This window comes from Lactuca serriola, chromosome 4 (genome assembly GCF_051521515.1).
Source record: "Lactuca serriola cultivar US96UC23 chromosome 4, Lser_US96UC23_V15, whole genome shotgun sequence".
Lineage (NCBI taxonomy): Eukaryota > Viridiplantae > Streptophyta > Magnoliopsida > Asterales > Asteraceae > Lactuca > Lactuca serriola.
In genome coordinates this window covers 127,289,687-127,303,852 of record NC_136411.1, presented here as the reverse complement: position 1 = coordinate 127,303,852, position 14,166 = coordinate 127,289,687, and the positions used below count along the sequence as shown (strand labels likewise).

The 14,166-nt window shown below is 35.3% G+C and overlaps 1 protein-coding gene across 2 annotated transcripts; it reads left to right on the top strand.

Annotated features, from left to right (window-relative positions):
• Window positions 1-286: 286 nt before the first annotated feature.
• MOS1 (modifier of snc1) lies at window positions 287-6,774 on the top strand. Of its 2 annotated transcripts, none has more exons than XM_079039934.1 (11): window positions 287-536; window positions 1,415-1,482; window positions 1,646-1,726; window positions 1,812-1,856; window positions 1,964-2,339; window positions 2,435-2,528; window positions 2,636-2,716; window positions 2,832-4,050; window positions 4,144-4,324; window positions 4,414-6,273; window positions 6,352-6,774. In XM_079039934.1, exons 2-10 carry the CDS (start codon window positions 1,451-1,453, stop codon window positions 6,190-6,192), a joined length of 3,888 nt encoding a protein of 1,295 aa, XP_078896060.1. In that variant the 5' UTR covers window positions 287-536; window positions 1,415-1,450; the 3' UTR covers window positions 6,193-6,273; window positions 6,352-6,774. The 2 variants fall into 2 exon arrangements, with proteins under 2 accessions (XP_078896060.1, XP_078896059.1); XM_079039933.1 differs by having other exon boundaries at window positions 1,406-1,482.
• Window positions 6,775-14,166: the final 7,392 nt, after the last annotated feature.

Here is a 14,166-nt window from a genome sequence, read left to right as displayed (position 1 = left end):
TAGAACGTGATAGTTTTGAATCAAATAAATTAGAAGATGATAGTTTGTTGTTATGTATAACATTAATTCTAAAAGATAGGGTGTAGACTAGGAGAATAAAACATTACGTGATTCCAACCATCGGCTACACAATCCAATGGCTGACAAGGCAAGTTGTGAAACGAAGCTTGACTGTATCCATTTTCAGTTCGACTTTTATTTATTTATTTATTTAATTTAAGATTAAGATGCTTTGTTAATTGTTAATTTAATTGTTTGGGGGCTATAACTTAAGTTATAAGCGAGAGAGCTTTCTCTGTTTTTTGGGCTTAGCCTTTTTCCGGTGTTCGACTTCGACCCACCCACACATCCACTGTTCCCAACCCCCTCGATTCCCCTTCGCGACACTTCTCTCCACCACACACGCACACGGACACCCAAACCGATACAAACACCACCGCCTTTCGCCTTCTTCGCATCGTCCTTGCTATCGCTTTCCAAGATCGCAGATCGGAGTTGTAGTTGTAGATCGGAATTACCCTATCTATTTATCTACGGTATGCGTTTTCTCTCCGTACGTATGTTCGATTTTCTGGTTTTGTTTATAAATTTTGTTATTGTGTGCTACTTCTGGTTAATTTGGAGTTGAAATTTAGGGTTTCGAAGCGCTCGAAGGTCTGATAATGTTTATCGAGGAAGTATTTTGCTTTTCTCTTTGTTTTTTTTTTCTTCGGTTTTTTAACGCAACATATTTCCTCGATTTGTGAATCGAAGTTCATATGTGAAAGTATATATATATTGCTACACTACCCTACGTGCCGATGTAGGATGCCCTTTTTTCCTTTTGATCCAATATATGACGAATATAGCACGGGGTGTTATAAAAGTCTGAAGAGTATATAAAAAGTACGGTTTACTATTAATATGTTGAAATTAACGACATATAAGTCTTTACTATTAACTTATTGGAACTAATGACATGGAAGCAGCGTTGTTGTGTATTTATGAATGTGCTCATACACTTTAAGGACTAGTGGTAGGGAGGTTTCTTGAGAAGTCGATAGTGTGAGAAGTACACTTTACTCACTGCTGAGTGTATTATAGAAAGTGATTGTTTTCTCTTTGATTGTGTGAAACAATTGCGTAGGTGATACGTGACTAGGTGAGATGCTTTTGGTTATCTTGAATGTGATGATATTGTTTAAGTTGAATGCTTGATTTTTTAAATCTTGTTGTGCGGAGCTCATTTTGTTTAAAGCATCATTCTTTTTTATGGGCTTTAGTTGGTAAATGACTAGGTATTGGAGTGTTGTTGATGCTGTAATCTCATATAACATCACTTGTTGTATGGCTAAATTCAAGTCAAGTAGTCAATACTGAATAGTTCTTTATAGTAAGCAAAGTAATATTTTGATTTTATCTGTAGGTCTTCCAGATACTTCTTGGATGACCTTGGGACTGCATTTGAACAATGACATCGAGTATGTTGGCTGGAGAGCGGAGGTATAATTCTTTCATTTATCTCTTTCTTTCTGTTTTACTTTTAATTAAAACAAGGGATCTTAGTTTTGTAATGTTATTTACTTCCTGTTTTCCTCTTTTGCCTTTTACATTCCTGAACAGCATGAAATCAATGTACTTAATCTTCTATTGTTTTCTGTTTTAGGTGGGCCTCTGCAAGAAGAGGTGGCATGACTGTTTTGGGGAAAGTTGCTGTTCCTAAACCTCTGAATTTACCTAGCCAAAAGTACGCTTTTACTGCTGAATAGTCAACTATCTTTGAATCTATGTAACAAATAATAATAACCAATGTTTTTTCTTGCTGTTTCAAGGTTAGAGAATCATGGTCTGGATCCAAATGTTGAGATTGTTCCCAAGTGAGCACTGCTTTATAATAATTCTATACTCTTGTTAATTGTTGTAATATTCTCTATGCCACTTTTACCCTTCAAGTTACTTACATTGCTGTTATTTTCTCTAACAGGGGCAGCCTTAGTTGGGGAAGTCGGCCATCTTCTTCAACCTCAAATCCTTGGGGTGCATCAGCAGTATCACCAAATTCTGATGGTAACACCGTTTCGCCACGTCATCCAACTGGCCGCCCATCATCTGGCGGGGGCCTCAGTCGACCATCGACAGCTGGCAGTGAAAGAACCCATGAGCCTTCTGCTAACACATGGGGTCCAAATTCCAGGCCATCATCTGCTTCAGGGGTATTAACGTCAAACCAGTCAACACTAACAACCTCACGCCCACTCAGTGCAGAGACAAGACCTGGTAGCTCACATTTATCCCGTTTTGCTGAACCCACATTTGATAATTCCGTGGCGTGGGGCCCTAATGGTACTTCAGATAAGCTTGTAAGTTCTTCTTCATCATAACAGAGATGCTCTTGTGTTGATTGTTAACAAAAAGGAATCTTTTAATCAGTCTTTGACTCTTCTTTTTTCTGCAGTCAATACCCTCTAAGGGTAATGATTTTTCTCTGAGTTCTGGGGACTTTCCAACTTTGGGTTCTGAAAAAGATGCAAAGAGTAGCGAACCACATGGTAATTTTAATTGGTTATATTACAAACCATTTTAGCAGTAATTTCATCAGTCATCTAATAAAGATTGTTTCTGCATTTTATGGATTGTTTTTTTGCGTTTGTGTCAGATCATGAATCTCATGTTCGTCCTGGCTCAGCCTCTGGCAGAACTGCACCTTTCAAAGAGAGAAATGAAATGTCTCAGCATGGTTTGTGTTTTTTTTTAGCCTTCATTTTTCTATTATCTATTGAATCTTTTTTGGCAATTTGCAGATGATTGTGTATGTATTACATTCCTTGATACTAATATTTTCTTGACTGCAGATACCAAGAGTGGAAGTGTTGAAACTTGGACAAGAGAAGGTCCACCACATGTTGAAGAACACTGGCAAGGGGAACCACACCAATATCTCAACCCTAATGTCCCCCCTCAACATTTTGATGCATGGCGTGGCCCACCAATGAATGCACCTGGTGTTTGGTATAGAGGACCACCACCACCCGGAGGTCCACCATACCCCCCTGTTCCTCATGGCGGCTACCCAATGGAACCTTTCCCTTACTATCGCCCTCAGATGCCACCTCCTTTAGCAAATTCACAACAGGGTCCTCCACCGGGGCCCGGTCCAAGAGGTCATCATCCAAGAAATGGAGATTTCTATAGACCCCAGATGCCTGATGCTTTTATACGCCCTGGTATGCCTATTAGGCCTGGGTTTTACCCTGGTCCTGTGCCTTACGAAGGGTATTTTGGTCCACCAATGGGGTATAATCACAATCCCAATGACCGTGATAACCCGTTTATGGGAATGCCACCTGGACCACCTGTTTACAACATGTGTCCACCTCAAAACCCTTCGGAGCTTGGTGATCCCCATTTTAGAGGTGGTGTGCGTGGGCCCGGAAACATGTATGTTCCGGAACAATTGGATTCTGTTCCTCCACATGAAGAGCCTCGTGGGCCATACAAAGTTCTTAGGAAACGTGAAAACGAAAGGAATGCTGACGTGGACGAGGGTAGTTGGGAGAATCAGACTACAACAAACTCATTGGCTTTAGAAAAGAATGAGCAGCCACAGCCAAGACCATCATTCCACAAAAGTGACACCAGAAGGAATGAAGATATGTCTTCTAGAAGAAACACACCTGCTGAGAATAATCCTCCTCCTTCCAGGGTGTTAGGAAGCCAAAATTACCCTTCTAATTCTAAAGCATCCAGTGAGAGTTGGGGTAAAAGATCAGAAATTGTGACACCTGTTTCAGAAGTGGCTCAGGATGTTTCAGCTAACCCTAAAGATGCAAGCTTGATACAAAAGATTGAAGGTTTGAATGCAAAAGTACGGGGGGCTTCTGATGTTGCATCTGGTAATTTAAAAGAGGAGCAAAAGAATAGGTTAGTTAATAACCCCAATCCCAAGGACAATTCTACCCTTACATTTGGTACCATTTCCAACACTGAAGATCTTGCCCCTCCTCGTGACATCAATCTTTCTAAAGATAATACCTCAAAATCTACCACAGCAAGCGCATCAGTAGTCTCAAGGTTTATGATATGGATTTTTTTTAATGTTTGATTGTATACATTTTATATAACAATTTTGTTTTAACTAACTTTTATGTATAATATTATATTCAGGCAACCGCATCATGGAGCGCGAAAAGGAAGACCAGTTAATCAAGATAATGATGGGTGGCGAAAGAAATCTCCAATTCCAGGATCTGAGAATGTTGTTCATGTTTCTGCAGAGAACTCTGAAACTAAGAACACAGGCGATTCTCTGACTCCAATGGTTGACCCTGCTGATGGTCAAGCACAGGTAAAGCAGTGCTGAAGAACACCAATTTATCATCATTTTTTATGTGGATGTGGATGTGGCTAACCATCTATTTATGCATGCTGAATCAGCGAGCTAGGATGAGGGAGTTGGCTAAACAGCGTGCAATTCAATTACAGAAGGAAGAGGAAGAGAGAATAAGGGAACAGAAAGCAAAGGCCCTTGCAAAATTGGAAGAGTTGAATAGGCGTACAACACTAGCAGCAGATGGTACAACGCAGACTGCTGAAGCTTCTGCTACTGCTACTAGTGTTGTTGAGCAGGAGGATGTGGAGGGATCATCCCAAAAACCAAAAACAGGACCAGATACTGATACTAGCAAAGTGAGTTCAGATCTGAACACAAAAGGTCAATCTCAAGCAGTTGTCCAAGTCAGCAACAGTAAGAACAGTGAACAAGAGGCTGTTGTTGATGCTGAAAAGCCTGAAAGCAAAACTGTTCCTGTCCCATTGTCAACAACACAACAGAGAAAGAGAAATAACAAGAGTAGCAAGAATAAGCCTAAAGTTGATGATTTGATAGAAGGTGACGTGGCAAAGGTTTCTTCAGATCCAACATCTCATGTTGAAGTAGTAGATTCAAGCAAGGATGCAATGCAATCTAACAGCCAGTATAATAAAGGTCAGCAGCACTCGAGAAGGATGCCTAGGAATCCACAAGCTAATAATAACAATAACAGATCAGCAGATAGGTTTCATGGGAATGATGGTGTTGTGTGGGCCCCTGTTAGGGCCCACAACAAAGAAGATCGTGGCGATGAGCACAGTCAAAGTCAAAGTCAAAGTCAAAGCCAAAGAGTTGTTCAGGATGATGTGGTGGTGCCAGCAAAGACGTCGGTCCAGACTAATCTGAAAAGCAGAAGGGCAGAAATGGAAAGATATGTTCCGAAGCCAGTAGCTAAAGAACTGGCACAGCAATCATCAACACCATCTTCACCCATGAAAGGTGCATTAGAAGAAGATACATCAGAAGAATTGGTTGCACAACCTGTAGTTCCAGTATCATCTGATAATATTAGTAAGCAAAATAAGGTGCCGATGAAATCCCAGCAACAGGGAGTGTCTGTAAAGAAAAATAATAATAATAATCAGAAAGGTGCGGGTGTGGGTGTGAGCCAGAAGAGTGAAGTAACAGGTGAAACGAATGTGATGCATGACTGGGACCCGTCTGATGGGTGGTTTATGCCTGAATATCCACCACCAACAACCAATACAACCAGTACAACAAGTGTTGTGAAAGATGAAGTTGGTGGTAATAAAGGAAAGAAACCAGCAGCAGCAGCATATAACAAGAGTCAGAGTAGGAGCACAGTGGCAGTGGCAGTGAAAAATCATCAGGATGAAGCCGAGGTAATAACAGAAAGGCCTACTTCTGCGAAAGAGAATCGTTCTACTCATTGGCAACCAAAACCTCAAGCTCAAGCAGCAGCATATAAAGGTCAAGGTGGTGGTGGTGAGGAACATCATCATGGTGGTGAAGAGGGTAGAAGAGAGAGAAAGCCAAGAGGAGGAGGAGTACGCATTCATTCCCCAAATAATAACATGGAGGATGAAGCCCCTCCATTTGAGCAGCAGCAGCAGCCAGGTTTTAGGAAGTATGGGCAAAACAACCGTGGCGGTGGTGGTGGGCGGCAGCATAATAGCAATAATAATGCAAATATAAACCGGGAAAGGCCAAGGCAAAATCTGCATTATGAGTATCAGCCAGTCGGATCAAACAAACTGGATGGAGGTGCTGGTGCAGGTGCAGCTGATGGGTCTGGGAATGCAGCGGGTCAGAGGTACAAAGAGAGGGGTTCAGGTCAATCAAGACGGGGTGGTGGTGGGGGTAACTTTTATGGGCGGCAATAGTGGTGGTGATTGAAGTGAAGAGAAGTCAGATGATGTTTACTTTTTTTTTTGGGGGTCAGAAAATTGGTGGGTGATGTGAAGGTATGAATGGGGGGTTATATTTTAGTGGTTTAATAATACTTATGATTTTATAAATGTGTTATTGGTATGGTATGTCAGGTAGGGGCATGCATGCATTGAGAAGAGAGAATAGAGTTTGGGTTGTTTAGGGCAGGCAGACAGACAGAGAGAGAGAGAGAGCGAGGAAGGCAAAGTGTTGCAGTTTATTACACGAGAGGGAGGGACGTGGCGGTTTCTTATGTGAGTGTTCTGAATATTGTAATATTCTTCTGTCTTTCTTTCTTGGTATTAGGAGAGGAGCTATACATTGTGTTGTGGAAGGAAGGAATGATGCGTTTTGGTGATTTGTTGTGGAAAGGAGAGAGATGAGATGAGCCCCTTCTTGTTTGGCCTAATATTGTTTTAAAGTTACTGGTTTGCCCTGAATATTTGGTAGATAGATCTGATCTGATGTCATGAACCTTGTTATTGTTGTTTCACTGTTTCATCTAATAGCATCTAGCTAATTCTCAGTTAACGTTACATCATGTCGTCAAGTTGTTTTTAGTCACACTCAAATGCCCTATTATTTCATTTCCTTTTTTTTATTTTTTATTTTTTTTAAAGAAAGGGATTTTACATCGGTTAGCCATATCTTGGGTCGGAACCCAACCCAACGATAAACTCTGGTGGTTTGTTGGAGAAGAGAATGATATTTTTACATGATTTGCGTTTCTCCACTAGCATTTACTCATTTCAGGAGTCAACATAGGGGTGACAATGTGGCCCAACGGGGAAAATAGCATCTCTGCCCCTGTCTCTGAATTCAGCCGTATCCTTGGATTCAAACCCCCAAAAAGGGTCCTTTCGGTATCACCTTTGTTTAGGGATGTCAAAAAGTCTCCTGGACCCCAATATTGTATAGTGGATATTTATTTAAAAAATCGGGGACAAGGGCGGAGGCGGGGTGGACGTTTCTATCCTGAACCCTCAATCGAGGATCTGTTAATATATTATTTATATTAATATATACTAATTATATAAATATAATAACTAATAATATTGTTTTTGAGCTTTCAAATATCAACAAAATACCATATTTTTAAGCTGCCAGCAAGGTTCTAAATAACATAAGGTGTGACTTGACGACAATGTCAAGCCTTAACTTTTTATTTTCGTCATGACGCAACTTAAGGCGACAATTTTGTATACAATTAATATTTTTATATCTATTTTTTACAGTTATATATATATATATATATATATATATATATATATATATATATATATATATATATATATATATAATTTAAGGCGGCATTTTGTTAAAACTTGACCGCAAGTACAAAGTTTTGGAGCTATGACGCGCCATGACGAACATTTTAGAACCTTGGTTGCCAGTATAACGTTTTTGAGATGTAATGATATTTTTGTTTTTTAAATGTAAAAATATGCTTATAAATAATTATTTTTTACTTAAAAATAGCTTCTTTTAGGCAAAAACATATTCTTTAGATAAAAAAAAGACATACCAAATAGGAGAGGAGGTAATCCAAGGATTTAGGGGTGGGGAAGCTAGAGATTTTGGGGGCAGGGGCAAGGGAACAGATGTATTTCGGGGGTAGGACAGGGGATGCAACCCCCGCACTGTTTCCCCTGTTGACATCCGTGCCTTTGTTTCCTCTTTTATTTTTCTTGAATAACTTGTTAACTTTGTTTGATTTGAAATTTCTCGTTTAACCCTAGTTGTTTTATTCTTATTTGTTTATTTTGTTCAATCTTAAAAATTACACTAATTATTCAAATACAAACACACACACACACACACATATATATATATATATATATATATATATATATATATATATATTATGTATTTTAAGTTGAATACAAAAACACACACACATATATATATATATATATATATATATATATATATATATATATATATATATATATATATATATATATATATATATATATATATATATATGGCATTTGGGATGACCCCCTCCCAGGGAAACTAAACAAGGTAAAAGTTACTCTTACTTTATATATATATATATATATATATATATATATATATATATATATATATATATATATATATATATATATATATATATGGCATTTGGGATGACCCCCTCCCAGGGAAACTAAACAAGGTAAAAGTTACTCTTACTTTTGAACTGAACCCAAAAACATTGTAAAAATACCTTCACACACAATCATGTCATGCTAATTGTATATTGTATAACTAGTGCAGATGTCCGTGAGTTTATTAATTTCGGTAATATTTTCATAAATGTTCCTTTACACCGGGACTATTTTTGTAATTTTGTTATTCAATCGATAGCATCATTGTAATATTTTCATACATATAAATCCTTTCAGTGAGATCCTACTAAAAGGTATTTATCAAAATGAGGATACTAGTCATTTAGTAATGAATTTTAATATTTAAATGGATAGTACAGAAAAAATAGATTTTAGTCGAGGATTATCGGCAAGAATCAAAATAAAAATGAATTCAATAAAAAAGAATGGGATTCATTCAAAACATGATTATTTAAAAACTTTTCAAAAATAGAACTAAAAATAATACAAGAAACATTCTATAATTATTTATCTTCAATAAATAAAATAATGTATTTTGTCCATTGGTTAGTTAATATATATGTTATGAACACATAAATACCACTGAAAGAGAATATAAATTAATTAATGGGCAAACTTTAAAAAGAATATTTTCACAACAACAATATTTTCAAATAATTAAAGATGATATAACATTCAAATTTACATTCAAATTTACAGTTTATCAAAAGAATATTAAAAAGAATATATCTACAACTGAACAAATAAATAAGCTTGTACAACAAACAAATTATATAAATCTTTATTTTATTATATTTGGAGAACAAATATTAAATTTAAAAGAAAAAATTGATCAAATGAAAAAAATATTACAAGATTCTTTAAATCCTGAAGAAAAATTTATTGATAAACACAAAAAGATATCAGCTACGATTCAACCACCTCTTAACACTGTAGGTTATAAATTGAAAGATTATACTTAATTAGAAAAAAATAATATATAATCAAGTGAAAACATTGAGTTCTAAAATGAATAAATTAAGTGTACTTAAAGAAGAATTAGAAAATGATGATAGATCAGAAAATAATCTATACTAATAAATAAAACTCATTTTCTGCCACATGTCATGTCCTCATTGATTTGGACACATGGCATTTTAATAGATTTTTAGAATTTATTTATTTCCACGTGTAATTTTCTGATTTGTTCATATATCATAACTTATTTCGGTTATAATATTGAGAGAAATAAATGCTTCCATGAAAAACAATTGATATATTTATAATGAAATAAATGTCATAATTAATGAGAGCTCTAAAATTGATATTGATATTAAATTTAATGTTTAAATATTGATATTAAATTTGTATTTTTAATAAACTCGTGTAGTACACGGGTCTTACACCTAGTTTTGAATATAACTCAGAAATAGAATCAAATAACCAAATTAATAAATTGGATAAATATGCCAAAAAACCGGTCTAAAGAATGTATTATTACCCTAGGCCAACTCCATAAGATGTTCTTCATGAAGAAGAAGAATATATATTAATTAATATTTATAATGAAAAAAATATTTATGAATGGAATTTAGATGGTTACATAGAAAGACAAATATATATTATAACACATAGAATGGTGATGTATAACATAATTGCTAGGAATGCTGGAAATGATGATAAACAAAATTGCTAATATGCTAATAGCAGGATTTACAGGTCAATTAAAAGGATGGTGAGATAATTATTTAAGTATCAAAGATCAACAATTAATATTAAATACAATAAAAGCTGAAGATGAAATTGCAATGTCAAAAGTAGTTAATACTCTAATGGTAAATATAATTAAATATTTTATAGGAAGATTGTCAGATAATTATGAAAATATCAGATCATTATTAAATGGACTAAGGTGTAGAACACTTACATCTTTTAGATAATATAAAGATACTTTTCTAAGTAGAGTTATGAAACTAAGAGATTGTACTAGCGTATATATTTGGAAATCAAAATTTATTGATGGATTACCAAATTTATTTGTTGATAGAGTTAAAAAACAATTAAGAAATTCAAATTCTATTATTCGTTATGAAGAATATACTTATGGAAAATTAATAGGATCCTGTATCAAGAAGGATTATCATTGTGTAATGATATTAAATCGAACCATTGGATTAAAACTCAACATCTCAATTAGAAAAAACAATTAGGTCATTTTGTGTTCAATTTTGTATAGAAACTCATAATTCAAAAGGGAAACAGAAAAAAAAAATAAAATTAAAAATCTAAAAAAAATCTTTTAGAAAACAAAAATATTACAAACAAAAAAGGAAATTTTCTAAAAAATATAAAGATAGTTATGCTAAGAAAAAATATAAAGACCCATCTACTTGTTGGAAATGATGGAAAAATAAAACATTTTGCTAATAAATGTAGAATGAAGAAAAAATTAATAATTTAAATATAAATGAAAAAATGAAATCACAATTAATGAATATTTTCTTAAATACATCTTCTGACAATTCTGATGATAATTCTTATATTTCAGAAGAAGAAGTTAATGATTCTGATGTAGAGTCAGTAGCAAATAATGATAATAGTTGTGTTTGTATAAATAAAGAACAATGTTCATGTAAAGAAAAGAATTTTGAAGATGAATTGTATCTTATTCAATCACAATTTCAAGATAATATGAATATAAACGTTATAAGTAGTGATATAACCATATCTTGAAAAAAATAAAAGACCCCAAAATAAGAAATCAAATTATAGATGAATTAGAAGATAAACCAGAAAGTAATATAAATGAACCTTACTCAATGAAACTTGTTCATCAAATGTTAAAAGGAAAACAAGGATCTACGGCAGAATATAATAGTCAAATTACAATTAAAGATTTAAATAATTAAATAAAAATTCTAAAACAAGAAATATCTATTATAAAAAAACAATTGCAACCAGGCTGACAAAATGATTTCTTAGAAGAAAATAATCTTCCTGAAACTTTAAATAATGATACAGAAGATTTTTTCTAATCCATGGAATTGATAACTTCAAGAAAATGGTATATAAAGATTAATCTTTTAATAGGATACAATTACGAAAAAGAATTTATAGCTCTTGTTGATAGTGGAGCAAACTTAAATTATACAAGAAGGTCTAATTCCTACAAAATACTTCCAAAAAACTTCACATGTATTAAGAGAAGTCTCAGGTAGAAAATTACATATCAAATATAAATTAACAAATGCAAAAATTTGTCAAAGTGGAATATGATTACCGGTTAATTAAACAATTATAAAAAATATGACAAGTAATAAAATAATATTAGGAAATCTGTAACGTCCCAAAAATAAGATCCAAAATTTTCATTTTTAAATTTGTAAAACCAGTATTCCTAGAACATCATCATATAAATTCAAATAAACAATTGTATCAATCACCATTTCTTATCAGAGTAAATCAAGAAAATGCAGAACGAGGTGGTGCGTGCTTTGCAATCATCCCAAGCTCTTTCATTTAAAAATAAAAGTACTTGAAACATAAACTGAAAACCGTAAGCACAAAGCTTAGTAAGTTCCTCAAGATACCTCATACCAAACATAATAAATATCATACTGGGCCCCCGTATTCCATCGGGCCCCGCCCGGTACTGAGTCCCACTCGGCTTCGGACCTCGCCCAACATCGAGCCCCGCTTGGTTTACATATCTGTCAATCACCAGGCCCCACCCGATACATATAATCATACTAACACATGCGATAATCACAAAGATAATAGCATACCATACAATCATCGAGCTCCGCCTTGTCTGGTAACATACAAACACATACCGATAACTATCACATGTAACGCCCGTGTTTCTAGACTAGGCATTAATATCGATGTAATAGTCTAGGTTAACCTTTGTAACTCATTTTGAAATAATAGAAATGTATTATTTGAGTATTATGTGTTTTATGCTAAATTATTGTGACTTAATTGAATTAAGGATAAAATAAGCGTTAAAGTAAAATATTAGATAAACTCAATATCTATGAAGGAAGTTTTAGTGGTCGTGACAATGGTTCCGGATATATAAAGAATGCCGAAATCCGAGTTGTAACGAAGAAGTTATGACATGTCGAAGTTTTGCGACAGAACCGATACGACACTGCGTGACGTAAATAGTGAGTTTACGATAGAGCGATATTTAGCCTTAGTAATCTAAACGAAAGTCGTACAATACGTTAAACCGAGAGCATACATAAAAAGAACGTCTAAGTCTGACTTAGTATGAGGAAGTTATCATTTTTCTAAGTTCCGACTTAGCAATATGCAGCCCAAAGTTCGAATATGAGATCAAATGATTTCTAGCCGAAACAATCTAAATGAGAATCGAAGATCTCGTCGATAGTAGTCTAACGGTAAAAAGACAAACGAAAACGGACGTCAGATGAAGAAGTTATGAATTTCTAACGGAGTTTTCCTGTCCCGGTCTACTAAAAATAATATAATAAAAATAAAGTCAAAATTAGCCGACGGAGTCTAAACGAGAGTTGTAGAGCATAATCTCACCTACGCGTAGATATAAATAACGTCGAAAACAGAGCTCGTATGCAAGAGATATGAATTTCTGAAGTTTGGAACACAAACTTCGAGGCCTGTGTCAGTGTTCACGACGTGAACAGGTGCTGGATGCCTTCCAGAGCAAGTGAAGTGACGACGAACGCAATGACCTATGCCTGACCAAACTCACGGCGTGAATTTTTGAGATTCACGACGTGAATCCAGAAAATCAGCCCTATAAATAGAAATCGAAGGGCAACCGATTTTGGTTGCTACTTTCTTACTCTCTCACTCCCGATACCCTCTCTAGCCCTCTTGAAGCACCCCTGAAGCCCCAGTATCATCCCGAAACCCTAGGCAATTCCCGACGTTCCGAAGATCCTGAGAAGAAAAGAGTTTTCGAGCCGAAGCTCTGCCCGCGAGAAGCCCGGTGTGTGAAGATATCCCGGATTCATCGAAGAATTAATACTTGAAGAGCCGTAGTGCTGTTCGACAATCGTCTTATCAAGTGAGTGCATAGTCTCTTTCATAAACACAATTTTAATACAAGTATTGTTTTAATGTGTTAAGTATATGTCTTGAGAGAGTGTATAATCCCTTTCTTCTAACATATAGGTATAAAGTATCTTCTATAGAATACGTGCTATGTGTATATATATTATCTGTGTATTTGGAGTGAGTATTGAATGAATATTTTATACAGGTTTTAAGCTGTATATGAATGTATAAGTATATTGTTATCTACTAAAATGTTGGGTAAAAAATGAATAGATATTTGACTTGTGATACAATGATGAAAGGCCTCGATGTTGCTGATTCAGTCATCTAACGGAGTTTAGATGACGACCACAGACTTTTCTAGACAGTCTAGTGAACGCTGGCAGGCTCGCCACCTGTAGGTGTTAATGAACTTGAGTGTTCATTTGCTGTACTCCATCCCCTATATGGCTGCCTTGTTTGACATATATTGCTGAGGAACCCCCGAAGCATGTGTTGTGGCCCCGATGAAAATCCTTAGGCTAGGTACCTTGTGATAGTTGTTTTAGGGACGTAAAATGAGGATAACGGGAATGAGTAATTAGGTTATTCTTGGTTGATGAAATTAATATAATTATTTATAGTGGGTTAAAATCCTTATATGCTCACCAGTAGGGATGAAAGTGGGTCCAAACCCGGACCAAATGGACCCGGACCCGAAAAACCCAGAACCGGTTAATGGGATTTTGTAGAACCGGAAACCGGACCGGTATATAGGAACCGGTTCCGGTTTGGTTTTGGATATGGTATCGG